This window comes from Tauraco erythrolophus, chromosome 7, assembly GCF_009769465.1.
Source record: "Tauraco erythrolophus isolate bTauEry1 chromosome 7, bTauEry1.pri, whole genome shotgun sequence".
In the NCBI taxonomy this organism is placed as follows: domain Eukaryota; kingdom Metazoa; phylum Chordata; class Aves; order Musophagiformes; family Musophagidae; genus Tauraco; species Tauraco erythrolophus.
This window is the reverse complement of record NC_141471.1, coordinates 48,146,762-48,165,583: the sequence shown is the minus strand read 5'-3', so window position 1 is coordinate 48,165,583 and position 18,822 is coordinate 48,146,762. Positions and strand designations below refer to the sequence as shown.

At 40.2% G+C, this 18,822-nt stretch overlaps 1 protein-coding gene across 1 annotated transcript in view; it reads left to right on the top strand.

Moving 5' to 3' along the window:
• Nucleotides 1–13,004, top strand: part of CPNE4 (copine 4) — a 201,067-nt gene extending 188,063 nt beyond the window's left edge. The window contains exons 13-15 of the mRNA XM_086615143.1: nucleotides 3,872–4,005; nucleotides 6,163–6,399; nucleotides 12,873–13,004. Coding sequence (XP_086471269.1) covers nucleotides 3,872–4,005; nucleotides 6,163–6,399; nucleotides 12,873–13,004 — 503 coding nt within the window. The remainder of the gene's footprint in view (nucleotides 1–3,871; nucleotides 4,006–6,162; nucleotides 6,400–12,872) is intronic.
• The last annotated feature ends 5,818 nt before the right edge of the window (nucleotides 13,005–18,822 follow it).

Here is an 18,822-nt window from a genome sequence, read left to right as displayed (position 1 = left end):
CTGCCACAATTCACACATTTTGGAAAAGGTGAAAATAACAGGACAATAATCTTTAAATAGTCAACAAGTAATCCCAGACTAACACTTATTTGAGAGTCTTGGTCAGATGATCATTGCTGTCTAAAATCCACAGGTTATTATTCTTCCTTATCCTTCTACTACCTTCCAAACACTGAAATCGGTGTTTCAGAATGCTTTTCCTGTTCAGTTCTCTAGCTGCTCCATTCAGCCCTTCTCAGGCTTATTAGTGGCTTGCATTCAGGCATAGTCAGTGGAAAATGTTCAAGATGAGAGTTAAGATGCCAAGAAATGAAGTGAGGAAAAGAAGAGAGGACAAGCAATTCAAAGGAAAGAGACATTAAAAGAATTCAGAGTTCACGCATCTTAAATACAAGACCTCTGATTTCGGTTCAGTGGGCTTTCCTGCTTTGTTGTTGCGCTTGGATTGTTGGACTGTCTGCCCCAGCCTCTGTAGGTCATGTGCTTGAAATGTAATTGGGCATAAGTCCTACAGCTGCTTGATGTGTTCATGCAGCTTTTCACATTGCTTTTGAGGAGTTAAAAGAAGCAGAAATTACATGTATGGATCTAGATGTGCCTGTAAGTTTGTGTGCCAGCTTAAAGTTGAGATTTTAGTCACACTTAGACTGTGAGGATGAGGTGGAGATGCAAAACGGACCTCAGAATTTTGTCTGGACCATCATATTATAAAATGTGTCAGCTTGTCTGCTTCTGAACACAGACACATTGGCATCTACACAGGGGCTGATCTGTTTAAAACATCTCAGTTAACAATGGTCAGCATTAGGTGATAGCGTGTTTATGCATGCTGTGTTCAAATGTAACTTTCCCAGTCTAAATGCAGGACATTTGTGACCTTCTGCATACCTCAGAAAAAAGCCCTAGCAGTCCATGCAAAGAACACCTTTTTTTTTTATCCTCCCTTTGCTGCCTCTTTTGAGTCCAAGGCTAATTCTTTTATCACACTGACATCATTATATGATGATTTGTATTGATTGACTGGTACTTGAAAAGGCTGTCACGTGTATATAGTGCCAGCAGCAGGACAGGAGTCGGACAGACAAACCCTCTACAAGTGAAGAACTTACTCTCCTGCACTATGTATGAAAAAAAAAAAAAAGTAACAATGGAAATGAGAGAAGATTAAAAAAAAAAGGAAGGAGCTGCTCTATGAGCTTTGCCTTGGTTTATGTCACTTAATATTCTTTATGTATTTAAACTTGATTTGGTTCTTTGCGTAAGACTCAGTTATCTAATAAGTTAACCCATCACGTAAAAGGAGTTTCAGGGCTAAGACATAAAAAGATGGTTGCAGCACAAAAGGCGGCCAGGGAAGAACTTTTGCAGTGTTTGCACATGCATCTATGAGGTATAAAAAACACTTCTTTGTCCTAAATGATACCATTTAAAATAATATCCATCTGGATGAAAGCAAGAAGAAGAGACAGATCAGAAAGCATGTTGTTTAATCCTCTGCTGCAGCTTGCCCATCACCTGCCTGTCATGGATACTTGATTAGTTCCTACCGCAAATTTGTTCTGTGATGTTTTCTAGGTGTTCTCACTGTATTAGGTGACACAGAGAGCAGTAACACCAGCATATCATGTGAAGACAGGATGCAAGAGTGAGAGGGAGATTAAGTGCTTAAGTGACCACACTATTCTTCCTTGTAATATTTAGCATACTTGCCAGAAAACAAGTATGCTTGCCAGGAAAATTGCTGAAGAATTGCTGAAGAGTATCTTGCTTTAAACCAAGAAACAGAGGTTGGATCCAATATAAAAAATATGTGTCTGATTTGCTTTTGAGGAATGAAATCCCTTTTTTTGTGGAAGCAGTGAGCTTTTGCTGGCACAAGGTAGTGTGAAGCATCACTCTGCATTCCATAAGAACTGTGTGAAGATATGAAGTTTACCAGAACATAGTGATATTCTCACCTTTCGTCCTCTATTACCATTTCCATTGTGGAAAATTTTAGTATTTATAGCCTTGTATTTCATGTATTTATAGTATAGTATATTTATAATCTTATACATCATACTCAGTCTTTATTGTCTGAGGAAGAAAGTGTGACAACCTCTAATCTGAACGAATGCTTCTACAAATGTATGCATTTTACATGCATCTTAAACACATGTATATATGCATACACTGTATTTCATCAGAGCTATTGAACATGGATTATAAATAAAAATATAAAGAGTTGAATTGTGCAGAAAAATGCACATTGGCTCTCCCTAAAATAAAAGAGTCCAAGAAAAGTAAGCAACAAAGTAAAACATTAGCATATCCTGTTTGATTTGGATACATAATGACAGTAGGTATTTCTAAAATATATTAATCTGAGATAGTGAACAAGAAATTTATGTTTCTAGAACATGTTTTTTTCTAAGATGAAAGCAACTTTCTGACATGAGCCGTGCTAAACCTGTGTGGAATGCAAGGAGTAAGGTTTATCTCATACTATTTTAATGCATAAGAAAAAAACTCACAGTGTATCTTGTCATCATCTTAGGGAAGATTTATGGGGCCTTCATGCAAGATCAGTAAGTACATGTAATGAAATCCTTAGCAGGTTTAAAACTGGGAGTTAACAAAAGGTCAGTTTTGCAATATGTAATTTACTGACTGGAATTACCAAGGGAAATTTTGTAACATTACTCTACATTTTAGCCAATTATAGATATAATTGGTGCATGTTCTTTTGCCTGTGAGCAATGCAATGGAAAAATATGTTTGTAACTATCTATAAAGAGAGAGAGACTGCATTCTCCACCATTTTTTTGTAGGAGGTTCAGGTGTATTGTTGTAAAGCAATTACAACTCCCTGTGATTTGGTAGTAACAGATCGGCACCCATATATCCTATAAACATGGTTGAGTAAAATCCCACGAGTGAGCTAGTCTCAGAGCAAACTGAAACTGGCTTAGGACCTTATTGAAGTCATTTCGTTCTTCAGCATCCTTTACAAAGCTCTTTAGTCTATCACTTTCTTTCCAACTTTAGACCTCTAATCTTTTAGGTCTGGTAAGCTGGGAGTTCTGAATGCAGAGGCTAACGTGCATCACTTCAAGAAATCCTTCTTCTCAGTGATTGAAAATGCCAATTTCCATCCTGTGATCTGTCAAGTGTGTCAGCAGAAGTCTGTTCTCCCTGGTCTGGCTATATGTCCTGAAATGAAAAAGCCAAAATAGCTAGTTCTCCATCAAAACTTCTTGACTAAAGCTCATTTTTCTGTAGACTGCAAAGCATCCTGCTGTTTCTTCCAGGATTTCACAGCTTTTGGTCATAGTCGAACTCAACCTGTGAGCAATTATGCAAATTCACCCTGAAAAATTATTCTCGTAGCACGGGGGAGTCAGGTATTTGTAAAGATGTTTGAAGTCTTTGACAGTACTAGATTCTAAGCACGAAGGTCAAATTTGTTGGTAACTACCATGATAAACAGAAAGAAATATTTGTCTGAATAGGAAGAGAGAAAAGCATTGAAGTGTTTTTAATTTGTGTCTACCCTTCTAGCATGAATCTTAGCTGGTGATCAGGGAGTGGTCACTTACACCTTGAACTGAGGAGGATGGAAGCTATTGCGTTGCAGGCTGATACGTGATAAATAGACATTAAAAACTGCTGGGAAGGACGAGCATGGTATAATGAATTATATATTACAAACTAGATTCAAGGCAGCTAGAGAGAGCTTCTTGGAAATTATCTGAAGTTGTTAGTCCTTGATAATCATGTGATACTTTTAATTTATTCATTAACAACGTGCCTTTTATTTACGTTATAAACAACCATGATATCGGTGATGTGCTCCACATTTATTTGCCTTTTGTGTGGCTTTTCATGCCAGGAATACAGGGTGTTGTGGAGGCTTATCAGAGCTGCCTTCCCAAGCTGCAGCTGTATGGGCCCACAAACATCGCTCCCATCATCCAGAAGGTGGCAAAATCAGCATCTGAGGAGACCAACACCAAGGAAGCCTCGGTAAGGGCACAATGCTGTGTTTGGCTTTTTTCTTGTCTTATGATGGATCTCTTGCAGGCCATCAGAACAGGCCTTTTCATGTATGTGAACCATGCCTTCACAGTTTTCAGTAGCTGCCTTCACAGAAGGCAACCTGAGTCTGTGTCAGCTGGAGCACTGTATACCCTTTATAACTTCAATAGTCACAACTTTAAACTCTTCCCCTACTATTCTGTTTCCTGCTTTTAGAGCTGTTCTACTGTAACACAGCCAGTTCTTCACAGTGGAAACATAAATGGCACCACTAAGGTTACAAAAGGCCAAGCCCTAAAAGTGTTGATGATATAAGGAGATAAGTTCAAATGATTCCCTACACAGACTACCCAATTTCAGGTCTCTTGCAGAGGCTGTACTAAAACTTTTTTGTTCAACTAGCGGATTTTTACAACCGTTCCTTTGAAAACTACAGTGATAGAGTTTTCAACTTGCTGTTACTGACACCGAGTATTATGTGCCTTTTAGAAATTAGGAGACAAAACCCGTGACAGATTCTTGGGCTAAAAGACTTAAGCATAGTTGGTGTTTTAAATACATGTCTTTGAAATGGATTAGGCTTATTTTTCTCCTGCCCTCCAGACAGAATGGGAGAAAGGGAGAATGAGAGAACTGGAGAAAGTATGTGAGCGAGTAGGTCTGAAACGTTTACAAGAGCAGTGCTATGGGAGTCGAAGATGTAAGAGAGGACTTGTAAACTGCAGGAAGAAAAATGCCTATGTATAGGAACAGAATAGAGCTGTACATCTCATTGCCAGACCTGGAGCTTTCTCTGAGCTTTCTTCATGTGCTGAGCCTTTTTTTAAGTCCTATTAAAGCAGCAGTTCCCAAACGTTTCTGTTCATGCATCCGGACTTGGGATTGTCACTCCATTACTATTTCCAGGATCTTGCTACTATTTAGGGTCCCAGTCCTAAAATGGGGAATTGCTACATTTGAATTTCCATACCCATCTAATCCTGAGGTGGCTTTCTCTGTTCCCAGTGCTGCCTGTGAACTAGTATGTCATATTGAGTAAGTTGATTCATTCTACTAAACCTAAGCTTCCCCTCTTTCCATTTGAAGAACAAATTAATTTATAGCATGAGTCTTCAAGATAAAGTTTTCTCTCTGCATGTTTTGTTTTCTCCATGGCAGGAGATGATGAACAGAATTCTGTGTGACTTTATATAGCTGTGTATACATAAACTTTAATGATGTTTTGTGTGTTGGCATTGCGGAGTGACCAAATTCCATGACCTGTTCATTTTTCCTATTAATGTGCATTTGTTAAATGACTCCAGTTACCTAACAATTCATAAAGGATCCAAGTGAGAGTCACTCTTCCCCGTTACCAAGTGAAGATGTCATAGCCCATGATCCCAGTTCAGCAGGATTTGGAGTTTTGGGGAAGAAATGACAAGCGTGCAAAATTGCTTACTCTCCTTTAGAGAATGACAAAACCTCTCTTCAGGGCTCTGCATGAAGTGTTTGAAAATGCACATATTCCTCCCTGCACATGCCCTTGCTCTCCTTGAGGACCTCATTACTCTGCAGAATGCAGTAGACCTGCTATGGTGTGGTGCTTCTCCCACAGGCACCAGTGGGTCACCCTCCAGTTTGCAGATGGCTACACTCATCCCACTTGCCTGTTAGCAAAGCTCCTCTGCAAAGTGCTGTCATAACCTCCCTGACAGCTCTGCTACAGGCTTGTAACGCTTCAGTACCCCATTCCTCCCTGCTTCTCACTGGTTCCCAAAGGGAAAAAAAGTGTAATTGGAAACTGTCAGCAGAAGTGATTGTGCAGCAGATGGAAAATTGGGCTAGCGAGGATCTCAGGACTATTCCAGACTTCCCAGCCAAAGTCCTGACTCTCCTAGCCCTAGCAGCCAGAAACCCCCTTTTCTACACTGTGCATCCCTTGGCTTCCTCCAGCTCCTGGAAATTACCTGAACTAGAGCTGAACTCCTGAAGAGGAGAAATTAGTAGCTGAGGAGTTTTGGATGGGAAATGCACTTAACCTTTGAGTCAATATAAAGCGTCTTTTCTATTTAAAAAGTTCATGAGTGACAGTTAGAAAAGGGCAAGCACCTTTGGAAGATTAACTAATGACATAATTTTTCACTTCTTGTCCAACAACTTCAGCAATATTTCATCTTGCTGATTCTGACGGATGGCGTCATCACAGACATGGCTGACACCAGAGAGGCCATCGTCCACGCCTCTCACCTTCCCATGTCAGTCATCATCGTCGGGGTGGGGAACGCCGATTTTAGTGACATGCAGATGCTGGACGGTGATGATGGGATCCTGAGGTCTCCCAAGGGCGAGCCTGTGCTTCGAGACATTGTCCAGTTTGTGCCATTTAGGAACTTCAAACATGTAAGCTGACTTTTCCATCCATTCTGCAGAAGAGTGAACATATATAACATATAGTGAATGGTCCTAACTTTAGCTGAGCATGAAGTGTTTAGTAAACCTATGGCATTATCGTGTCAGAAATTAAGAAAAAATGAATACAGAATGAAATGTGCTCCATTAGTGAGATGGTGAGGGTGGGGAAAGAAGAGATGGGGTAGAATCCATGTGCTTCTTGTGGTCCCAGTCCTTACCTCCATTTTCTCCCTAATTTTAGTTTGGTTGCCCTCCCTGACTTATTTTTCCTGGTGTCTATTTTCCATTCTCTTTGTATCTGTTCTATTAGGACTTCTGTATTCTCCTTTCTATCCCTTCATTTCCATAGGCAGCTGAAATGGCTGTGGATTTGCACTCATGGTGTTCCCCAGGAGGCTGTTTCCTTATTGAAACTTAGGTCCCTACGTTCTCAACCCGCATCCTAGTTGCCTCCAAACCCTTTCTCCAAATTCTGTACAAGAAAAAATCCAAGGAAGTGCTGATACTAAGAGCTTCCCTGTGCCCTCAGCCAGCTGTTCCTGTCTGAGCCCAGCATAGTGTAGGAGACACTCTGTAGGAGAGGAAGGGATTCAGCATTAAATTGCCAAATTTGAAATAATCCGTTGGCCATATACTTTTCTCCTAAGTCACCTGCCCTACACTGCAGCATCTGTCCCTGGGATTTTTTCGGCAGCTGGGTAGAGACAGTGTTCACCCACAGAAGGAGCTTTCCCACTCACAGACAGGTTTTTCAGGGCCCCTTTCCTGCATATGAAGGCACGAAATGGCCGTTGTGTTCCTCTGTGATACTGATCACATCCCTTTCCCTCTCTTTTTCCATTTTTCTCTCCCTTCCTTTCCCACATTCCTTCTGTTATATTTAAGTGGTCCTCCAGGCTGTTTTTTTGCTCACCCGAGTCTCAAGGAAGGATATCTGGTATTTGATTTGAAAATTTCTTTACCCCGCAGCATAACTGACTCATTCGTCTCATGAGATTGCCCTTTCCAATCTGCTCTCATACACCCATGATCCTTAGATCTGGATTTGTCACACAGAAGTTTTCAATTCTGGGTTGGTTTTGGTCCACGTATGGGTTTGCAGTGCTTACATTTCTCTAGTTTTTCTAGGCTTTTTGTTACCGCGGGAGACTTTTTTTTCTTTTTGCCAGTTCCAAAATACCTTCATTTTATTTTCCTTTCCTCAAGAGTTGTTCTTTTTTCTCTCTTCAAAATACAATTCCGCTGTACTTGTCTTAGATCTAGACCTTCACAAACTCTGCCAAGGAGTAAGAGAAACAGACTTGTTCCTCATTTCCTTCTACCTTTATGTAAAGAATGGGTCCTGATATGGTGTAAAACTCACCTTATGCTATTAGCTCCACGTTACCATGCCAAATGGCTGCAGATTTGCCACTGAATTGTAGATACATACATACATATGACACGCTACGCTGACAGCGCCACTCAGTCACCTATTAAGTATCTGCTGGAAGGAAGTATGAGGATGACCTGCTCGTAGCTTGTGATTCTCCTTCATCACATAATCACAAGTGTGTAGCGCGGCACTGTAGTCTATTGTAAAAGTGTCAAGAGGCAAGTTATTTGTGGGCTAGTGCTAGACCTACTTTCAATTAGCCGAAAACATGTTTCTGCAAGGAACTGACAAAGCCAGCTGCATTTGTTATTTTTAGTTTCATTTTGTGATTTTATAACAAAGTTGAAATCATCCTTGATTGAATAGATTAACGCTGACAGATGCAGTTCTGGGCACTGAATATATTGTGCCTCTGGTGTTAACTTGTGAGTGAGTCTATGTGTAATTTTAATTGCTAGCATTGGTTAAATGACAAGCATATATTATTTTTAGCTGTTTTAGATTAACCTCCCCAGTAATGGGAGAGGATAGCAATCTTAAAAATTTATTGCTCTTGTTAAATAGTGATATTTTTCTCCCCCTTTCTCTCAGTAGCAGAGATAATATAGATATAGAGATAGATAATGTATTTGCTAGATCAGAAATGTCAATATATCATGCAACTCGATATTTAGTCTGTTCATTGTCATCTTTCAGCATTTCAACAAATGTCAGTGTAATGGATGAGTGCCCATAACAATAGCCACTTCTGATTGAATTTCTTTATTGTCATATCCCAAATAATCTCTCTCTTTCTGAACAAAGTGACATTCACAGCTATCTAGCTTAATTATCCTCAGCTCAAACAAAAGACCATGCCTTTTGCATCAACTAGTGAAATAATTTTTCGTGCGAGAAATGAGTGTGATGTTTTGATTCAAACTTAATTTTCCCCACAGAGAAATGTGGATTTAACACATTTGGGAGATTTTTGTCAGAACAGTTCTGATCAAACACAAGAAAATTGACATAAATCAGCATGTTACATTTGACAGCTTTAAGTAAAAGATGTATTTAGTCAAAAGTCACATCCCTTTTGCCAATGTACCTTGTGTTTAGTTTTGATATTTAGGTTGTTCAGCCATTAAATAGAAAAAAAAAAAAAGTTGAAGGGGCTTTTTAGAAAGACCACAAATGAAGTTGTACAAGTCTTATAGGTTTTTCTGGTAAACTGAGTATTTATTTATGCCTAAATCCGTATTACCTCTACTACTGATGGAAGGAGGGAAGATGTTATTTGTGAGCAATTATTTTTTGTTTTGCTGGAACAGTAAACCAAAATGCATTTGCAGTCAATCCAAACAATATTTTTTTTCATTACTTCAATTCTCAGGTCAACCTGGAACTCAAAATCTCATATCTATCCAAACAGACCAAAAATAATCTATCCAAAAGCTGCTCCTGTGAGAAAATTGAGAAGAGGGAGAAGGAAGTTGTAAAAATAACCTAGAGAGTGAATCCCTTATCTTTTATAAGCTTGGCTTCAAAGAAGGTCCTGATCCTGCATGGCACTCATACAGGCATTTAGCACATTTCAATTAGTTACAATTATTCACATACCTAAAACCTCTACTCACTTCAAAGTTTTACTAGCTCAAGACACAATGTAGACAGAAAGCTTTATTATAGGGGTTTAATCTCCTACATGATTTAGTGTATCAGGAGTACTTCAGTAAAACATCTTACCTTTTTGACTCTCTTTAAGGAATATCTTTGAAGGCATCAAAATAATCATAATAATTGTAGTGATTCGTGCCAAATCCTGTAGTTGCAGAAGCTTGATAAAATCAAGGTAACCATTACTGCTTAAAAAAGAGGTCCCACTGTATAGAGGGTGACATGTATGATTCATTACAGAGGAACGTAACAAACGAAGCAAAAATATTTTCCCTGAACTCAAGTGACTTTCTTCTCTCTATAATTATCACCACCCCCGCAATGTTTCACCTGAAATTGTAAAACAGTGATGCTCACAATCACTGAAATGTAGTTGAAGAAAATCAGCTGTCTCAATCCATTGACAGTCATATTTTAAGAGCTGACATTCTCTGCCTTTAGGATGCATGATATATTTCCTGTGCCCAACTCTGATGCCACAGGTAGATTGTATTCCATTCTGCATTGTATTTAATCATAAAGACTAACAACTGTGACTTAATAGCACATATGTCACAAATAAGTGTGGAAAGCAGTTCTTAAGCACTGCAAGGAGCGATGTTTTGCATGATGCATTGTAATTAAAGATTAAGCACGGTGAAGCTATAGAACTGAATCAACAGTCATTGTAATATACACCAATTATCATCATAAGGGATTATTTTCCTGCTGCTGGCTGATCTGATTTTTGTGTATTAGCCGTAAGTTAAGAACTGTTTGTCTTGAGGTGATTATTGATAGGATGCTCTTCAAGCATAGCAGTTAAACAGTGGAGAAAACATTAAGTAAAACATTAATGTATTAAGTAAAACATCTGCATTAAAAACCCAGTGAAGGTAACCCTTACACAGTGCAGCTGAGCTGGGACTGCCTTTTAGTTCAGAAGTTACTGGGTCTGATTCTCACTTCTACAAATGCTGCTTTGTACTATCTGGTCTAGAAGTGAGAGTGCTTTACCACCACAAAAGCACATAAGGTGCAGGTGGCCTGAACCGTCAGGCAGAAGTCACCCCTACCCCGGTTTTGGGATGCTCCCTACTAGACAGAGCCCCAGGACCAACAGACATCTCTTGGAATGATGAAACTCTGTAACGCAACAGTTGTCCATGTTCAGACTGAAGCGGGGAGTCAAGCGAGCTAGCCCGGGGCAACCCTATGTGGGGCCACACGTAGCCTGCGAGCCTGTGGGCACAGTAAACATGTTAGATTAAGCCTCAGAGAAAGGCTTTTTACTGCACGTGGACACTGGGCGAGGAGCATGTAGCACAGTTGATTCCTCAAGTGGTGGTGATTCAGCCGTGCACCTGAGCCCTGACAGAGCCTGTTCTGAAGGACTGACCCTTCGCTCAGGAAGAATGGATGTGGTGTCAGAAGAGAGAGAAGTGGTGACTGGAGGGTGATGCAGAGAGATGAGTGTTGGCCCGATGTGCAAACATGTTGACTACACGTGATCCAGAGAAGCTGGTGACAAGTGCTTCTGCCCAGCGTTTTTAAAGATAGAGCAGAGGGAAGTTTCCTGATTGCTAGGGCTTAAGTGTGCAGCGATGGTCCAGGAGTCTTCCACCACTCCATTTTTACTTTATTTTACATAAAGTAGGGTTGTGGTTTTGGTAAGAGGGCACAGCAGCAGGCTAAGGTATATGCAGCTTTAGCACACCGGGACGAGATCAAAAAAACAGTAATTCTCGGTAGCAACATAGAAATCAGCCATTTGCCAGACTCCAAGAGGTATTTTCTACTGATTTCAGTGAAAAATGGTTTAGGCAACAACTGTGGAAACCCACGCATTTAAGTTTGAAGGATTAAAATAAATGGGTTCTGTTACATGTAACACCTGAGAACAGTTGCTGCGCTGTTTTGTTCATGCAGAAATGTTCCAGGCTTTTTTGCCTGCACAAATATTTTGGTATAAATGTCAAAGTAGGGAAATAAGGGTTCATTTTATTCATTACTAATCACATTAGTGACTTAAAATACCAAAATACAAAAAATAGTTTTGTTTCTAGTTTTGCTAGCATTATCTTTTTATTTGTAATATTGTAACACCTGATACTGGAATTTATAATGGTCCAGGGGCTTTCTGCACCCCTGGATTAGCTTGCCTATGAAGACTTTACCATCCTATGTAAGCCTAATTTTAAGACTCTGGAAAGACAAGAACCCTACCCCATTAAATAGAGTAGGGCAATAAATAGTCAATACAAATACTTTGTGACATGATAGTTTTCAAACCTGGCTGAAAATGTTACAGATAGTGAGAAGGAAGGTGTTCATTAGTGTGGGAAAAGGTACTTGGTGTGCAGAAGAATTGTGACCCAGCCACCCGTTGAGGAGTTGCTGTGCATCTGCTGAGCTGCAATGTGTGATCCATGTGTGCTCTATCTGGGGATAAATACATTCGTTTAAAATTCTCAAACTGAAGTTTAAGCATTTGCATTTTTACTGCATTTTTATGGTGGGCTCAGAGGGAACATAGTCCGGCAGGCTGGAATCACCTCTACCTAAATACCTAGAAACAAGCAAATGCAAAACAGAGAGCAGGAAGGTGCTATTGAGCTGTGTGGAAGAGCAGGAGCCCCTTTCTGCCACTGCTGTACACAGGGGCTGAGGAAAATCCCTGCAGCACATGCAGGTAAGGGCTGCCCACAAAACATACACAGGCCCCCCTGTTTAAGGTGAAGCATTGCCAGGGGTGAGGCAGCACCTGTGTGTTGTCGATGGAGGACGTGGTTTCTCTCTGCACTGAGAGGTAGCCTTCCTCTCTGCCTGGGGCAAAAGCCAGTGGCCAACTCTATATCCATCTCTACGTTTCAGAGTCATCAGTTCTTAAGTCTGGTTGACAGCCACCATTTATACGTTGCAGGAAAAAGTTTAAAGCCACCACAAAGCCTAGGACTGAAGTCTTCTCATTACCATTTCTATTGAACCAAAAACTTCCCCAGCCAGTAAAATACCATGCCAGATCCTGAAGAGCAGAGGGGTGACGAAGGCCTCCCTTTTACAGTGACATCCATTCATATTCACCTTGAAGCTCTGCAGGGTTCCTCACCTAGTCCTGACTAACGAAGTCTTTGCAGCCCTTTTCATTGTGATATAGTGCTCTAGTGCAGGGAAGTTCAGTTAACCCTAAACTTAAAATAGTCCAAACGGACCTGGAAAACATGCAGAGCACTTCTGGGTTTAGTGTACTTTCATGCAGCTACCACTACATGCCCAAACTCACTCACAAAATGAGTTTCCAGCAATAGTGCCACTCTCTTTGAGTCTTCTTTGCCTTCCATTTCTGTACCATACTTCCTACCTTGATCTCACGGCACCAATGCCTCTAAAACCCATGGCACTTCTAGCAGAGAGACAGGTTAACACTTGTGTTTTCTACCATTTCCTGCAGGCATCCCCAGCTGCTCTAGCAAAAAGCGTTTTGGCTGAAGTTCCAAACCAAGTCGTGGACTATTACAATGGCAAAGGGATAAAACCAAAATGTATGTCAGAGTACGAGTCTTCCAGGACACTAGCTCCATGAACCTGCCTGCACTCTTTTACAAAATTAAAGACGAAAAAAGCTACCGTCCACAACTACTGTACTTAAAAATGAAACAAAAAAAATAGCACGTTTTGGTGATTTTTAACTAAAATAATCATTTTTTTTGCATGTGTAGCCTGAAGGCTTTAATCTATTAAGCAGTTGTATTGTTGAAAACTTTTTATGAGAAAAAAAATCCAGAAAAAAAAAAGTGAACTCTTTACATTACAGCATGTCGCCTTGAAATAAAAAGTTATCTGTATCTGTTTTTTATACAGGTTTGTTGAAATTTTGCTAAATTTCTTATCTTTACACTGTAAAGCATTTTGAAATATTTATTGAGAGTCGATAGCCAAAATGTCTTTGGTTTAATCTGCTATGAACTGAGAGATTTTTCAAAATGGCAGATGCATGAACTGTATTTTGCATGTTTAAAATAAAAACAACACGGTTTTGCAGTTGTTGTCTTTATTTCTCTCTCTGCCACAAGGCTGCCTGCTTTCAACTTCCATATTCTGAGAAAAAGGGTAATCAAGTGTTTCAAGAGATACCTGGCCTGAAGCATGGGCACTTCTAATGTTAGCACCTTATACCATGGGCACCTGAACATGCCCACTCAGTCTGTGGCCTGAGTAGCAATTTTTCAAAAGCCTGACAGGTCCAGCTGTTACGATGGGTTCAGACCGTAGCTGTAAACAGATCTGGCGTGGAGGGCATGATCCATCACATCAGGATTGCATGTCTTAAAATATGCCTACTTAATCCAAACGATCTGGCTGGCTTTTGAATGGGTTGTATTTTGGCTACCCAAATTTATAATCTCTTACGTTTGGGAATTCTTATTTTGTTTCATTTGTATTTTTTAATCTCACACCCAATATCCCAGTTTGTGTGACGAGTTTTCCGAAAGAAATTTTGCACAGCCTGATTTTGTGACAACCAGTGATTTCTAACTTCACGCACACACAGATCACTGGTATGTGATACAAAAACTGGTTTTGTACTGAAAGACTATTCAAGCCATCTTTTTTTTTTTTTAAAGAGGACACACAAGAACAGATTGGCAGTGAATCGATCTTTTGATTGAAATATTTATGTATATAAATGAAGAAATTAGATCATTGTTAGTGTTTGAATTTTGGCTTCTTCATTTGCTAAAAGACAGTAGTGAAAGATGTGACTTGTTAGAAGGACAAAATTTGACCAAAAATAATTTGTGTGGGATTGTCCAAAGGGCACAGCTTTGAACAAGTTGTGCTCCCACTGAATTGAAAACCTTCTTGTTGCTTACCTGTAAGCAAGGGGTTTTGGGTTTAGAAATATATATTTTTAAATGAGTTTGCAGGTAATGTAGAACTCTAGCTCCCTGATTCTCCTTTAGAAGTAACTTCCATGGGATCAGCTTTGATTGATGATTTTGTACCATAAAACGAAGGCAATGAGATAGCTAAGATGCATGGGGCTGTCTCCCCAGCACATTCAGTTCTGCTCCATCTATATCCCGCAGCGCAATCATTCACGCTCGCTAGTAAAGATTCCTTCAGCTGATCGGATATTGAACAGCAGCCAGTATTACTTGGTCATAGGTATAAATTGTCTGAAGATGTCCCGACTGATAGGTCTCAAATCCACATTTCCATTTGAAGGCTGACTGATCATTTGAGAGCTTATTCCAGCAGGCTGCATATCTCTCCCTCTATGGATGTATTTCAGCTGGAAGCTACTGTGATTTTCCCTTATATCTCATACACCACTCTGCCAATGTATCTTAATTCTTACCTAAAACATCTCTAGTTTCTTATTCCCATTTCCCCTCTTTTTTTCTTTCCTTCCCTATTCTCAGAAGGAGCATCTTCTACCTCTTAAAGCACATGACTGAAAGTCAATGACTCCATGTTCTTTGCTCCTCCACTATCTTATTTTGTAATCTTGGCCAAGTTGTTTAACTTTTCTGCACCTCAGATTCCTGATCTGCAAAATGAAGGTTGCTGCCACGTATTCATAAATATCTCACAATGGTACTGGGAGACTTTAATATTTGAAAAGTTATTTGAGATCCTCAGAGGCATGATAGTGCTCTTGCCACATAAAGAATATTACTTTACCCTGGGGCATGGATTTAAGAAGGTAATGTACAGCTGAGGAGGGGTTAAGCCTTTTCTTTATTATTTGCCAGACTGAAGGAAAGTAAAAGAAAGCTTTCAGCAAGAAAAATTAGGAATCAAATGAATTGTTCTTCTGGTACATATGATCTTTGGCTAAACTGATTTTTGACGTGTTTATGGTTACATGGAATTGAGCAGTTACAGTTCTTCACTAGCAGAGGTGTTACAAGGTGCTTCTATGATGTAGCATCACATAAAGTGCAGAGATCAACGGGTGATTGTTCAATGGTTATTGTATGCTGAGTTATATAAATCATCACTCATTTCCATGCAGGTAGGTGGTCTATATAGGTGTCTCAAGAGAATCCCAGTTGCTGGAGATCTTTCTGTTTACTTCACACAATCCAGGTTATAAATGTTTTCTACTTAAAAACAAATCATTGTTGGTGGTAATGTAGATCAGGAATTTCATAGCAGCCCTCAAGGTATTTGAAAAGACACCTCCATGATACTGAAAAATCAAATGGAAATCTCCTTCAATCTATACAGATCCCAGCATGTAAAACGAACACGTAATAGTGTGGTGAGCTGATGTAGGAGAATGCACAGAAGACAAAACTAGCCATATGGTAAAGGCTTTCTAAGGAGGCTTTGAATGTTATTTTCATTTCTCTAAGTTACTCAGTGCAACAAGATAGCATGGGCTTTGTGCAGAGTAATATCATTAAGTATATGAATATATCTCTAAAATGGCATTTTTTTCTACTGTCTTATCTACTCAGGGCTTTAGTGAGGCCATTCTGCCTTTAGGCTGAACTGCCATCAATTTCTCTTGTAGGTTTTTTAATGCAAATTTAAACTTCTACTGCCTTTTTGATGGATCGTTTTAAATTCTGAAAACTCCTTTAAAATAAATTATATCTTGTCCTTTTGAGCTAACTGATGATCTAAAATATCTTCTCTGCATACTGCAGTCCTGCCTTTCTTTTTACTGTTTCGCAAATCCGATTAAAAACCCAGAAGCCCCAGAATACTCAAAGATATTCATGATCCCTATTAGCCCAAAATACATTAACATCCATAATTCTTGAGCCAGATACTGAGATGAATTATATTTTTAGTTGCACAGGGGAAACTAAGTCTACAAAAATTAAAAAAAGCACTAATACACTGCTTATTACTCTAAGGTAAAACCTAGCTGTGTAAAGTTCTTACCATGATAAGCAATATAGTGTTCTATAGCATTTGATGAAAGAGCCTACAGGTATGAAATGAAAACGAAATTATAATAATAGTATCGCTTTAAAACATGTCTTTTAGTCTCCAATATCAAACATAGACAACTGATGACAACTGAAAGGTTTACAGTTTGATCCATTAGAGACCTGCTGCGTGCGATGGAGAACAATGTTCCAAGCCAAAGCTTGCTGCAGGTTGCAGAGGTGGTACTCAAAAACGCACAGCTGGGAGGCCCCTGCTCTGGGCAGATTTGCATGACAGAGCCCTACAGGTCTGCAACACTCACCTACATCCCTTGGGTTTACCCACACACCAAATACTGTGATGGAAGGGCGTGTGGCTTAGTGAGCCTCAGTACCTTATTGCAGTAAGATCTTTGCTGATAACTTAAACACAGCTGTGTCCTTCAGCTTGGCTCTCTGGCTGCAAAAACAGGACACAGCTTACTCCCAGAAAGAACCTAACTGGTTATTCAGATTGACCTTTCTCACTTGGGATTATAGGTCTTCAGCCACACTTGCTACGTAAATCTAAACCTATACCCAACCCTCCCAGAGTGAAAGAGGTACTAGACAAATTTCCTTCACTCCTAAGCAGCATGGACATTCCAGGAACAAAGTATAGGTACATTTATGTTCATATTTTTTGGAATGCGAAGGGTGAGCTGGAGGACGACTCCTAGGATAGGGTTACACTTCTCTTGTTTTTTCCCTTTATTTACAGGAAGTGCCACTTTGCCACAAGGAAAATACAGTCTACAGCACCATCCATCCTCTTTCACTCACAGGTTTTACTTGTACCTGCAGCCCTGGGCTGAGGAGTTGCATGTTACTAGAGGCAATTTCAGCAATTAAGAGAGCTATGTGAGTGATACTGGGTCAGCCCAGCTGCACGTTTGCTTGCAACATTCACTGCAAACCATCAGCTGGCTGCACTCACAGCTCCTCTTTCCTGTTTTTCTCATTTCACTGGAGATCCCCCAAATTGACCAGGTAAAACCTAGATGGCTTCTGCCTTGTGAAGGCTGCCAGTTCAAAAGCAGTGTTTCCCTCTCCTCATTCCTGCACTTCTGAGGACCGCCCAAGGCAGCAGACTGGCACAGGTTATATCATAACGGGCACTGTTTCTTTCTCTTTTCTCCGAAAAAGTGCTAGTTATTTCTACTGCTGTGCAGAAAGCCTTTTACTGCTGCATTCAGGAGGCACTTGAATTCTTGTCCCACTGATTACAGAGCAGGCCGTTTGCAATCTGATTGCATTGAGAGTTGCAGCCATCTTGCCACATGCCCCCCCCGCCCCCAGCACACACACAAATTGATGAGTCAATGCCTCTTTAGCATGATGAAAAGCTGCATGCTCTAAAAAAAAAAAATGTTTCGGTACTGCATCATCATGTTCAAAAGAAGGAGAAAAGAAGTACAACATTAAACCTTTCCTCTCCAAAACGTGTGCACTCCTAAGTATTACTGTAAAGTTACTGGTATGCGAAATCCTGCGTCACCTCAGCAGTGCAGCATGCTAAATAAGAAAAGCATCATCCTGTGGCAAGAAGGCGAGCTAGCATCAAGAGCCCTCTTCTCTAGCTGGGAACATCCATCATGACTTGGCAAGTCACTTAATCTTGCTGTGTGCCTTGGTTCCACATCGCTAAAATGGGGGTAAACAGCATTTTCCTACTTCCTGGGGACTTTGGTAGGGTAAGGACCATAGTACAGTTGATACAGTGTTTAGAAATCTGGAGATATCACTTGTAACATTTTTAGATCCTTTCTTCCTCCTGGTATAGAAGTCCCTGACAGAGCAGCAGCATAAGCTACAGATGGTCCCCACTAGAAAACAAGTCTACATGAAATTTAGCAACACCACAGGGATGTTGGTGTGGTCTTGCTGTTCTTGATGCCAGGGAGAGAATAAAAAGATGCAGTGGTCACTGTGATAGCAGAGATGACTAACCAGCATCAGGGAGGGAATGTAAGTAGGACTATGAGCTTGAGAGATGCATTTCTGAACACACTATGTGCTTACTTCTTGAAAGGACAAGAAGTAAACACAAGGACAAGAAGTGTGTGTGTGAAAGCTGTTAGTAGTTTTCTGGATCACAGTTTTGGGTGTGAACACCAGAATTCTGCTTGCTGTTACCCATTCTGAGGTGCCTACAGCCTCTCTTGGATCTGTTTAGCTGGCCATAAGCCTTGAGTGCAAGACAACACACTCCCACACACACAGTGGGAAAGAAAACAGAGCATCAGAGTAAAGAGGAGAAGCAATGACAGACTTCAGCTGACCACACACTGGACAGTCACATATCTTTAAAAACAATATTTCCATTGAAACCAAAAGGAAATCTTGGGTTCACACTCATTCACTATCCTACTTAGTGCACTGTCAGCCATGATAGTGCCCTGCTCAGAAAAAAAGGGTGAATTATTTCTGAATACTGATGAAAGCCTGATCTCACAGAAGCCAGAGAGGCAG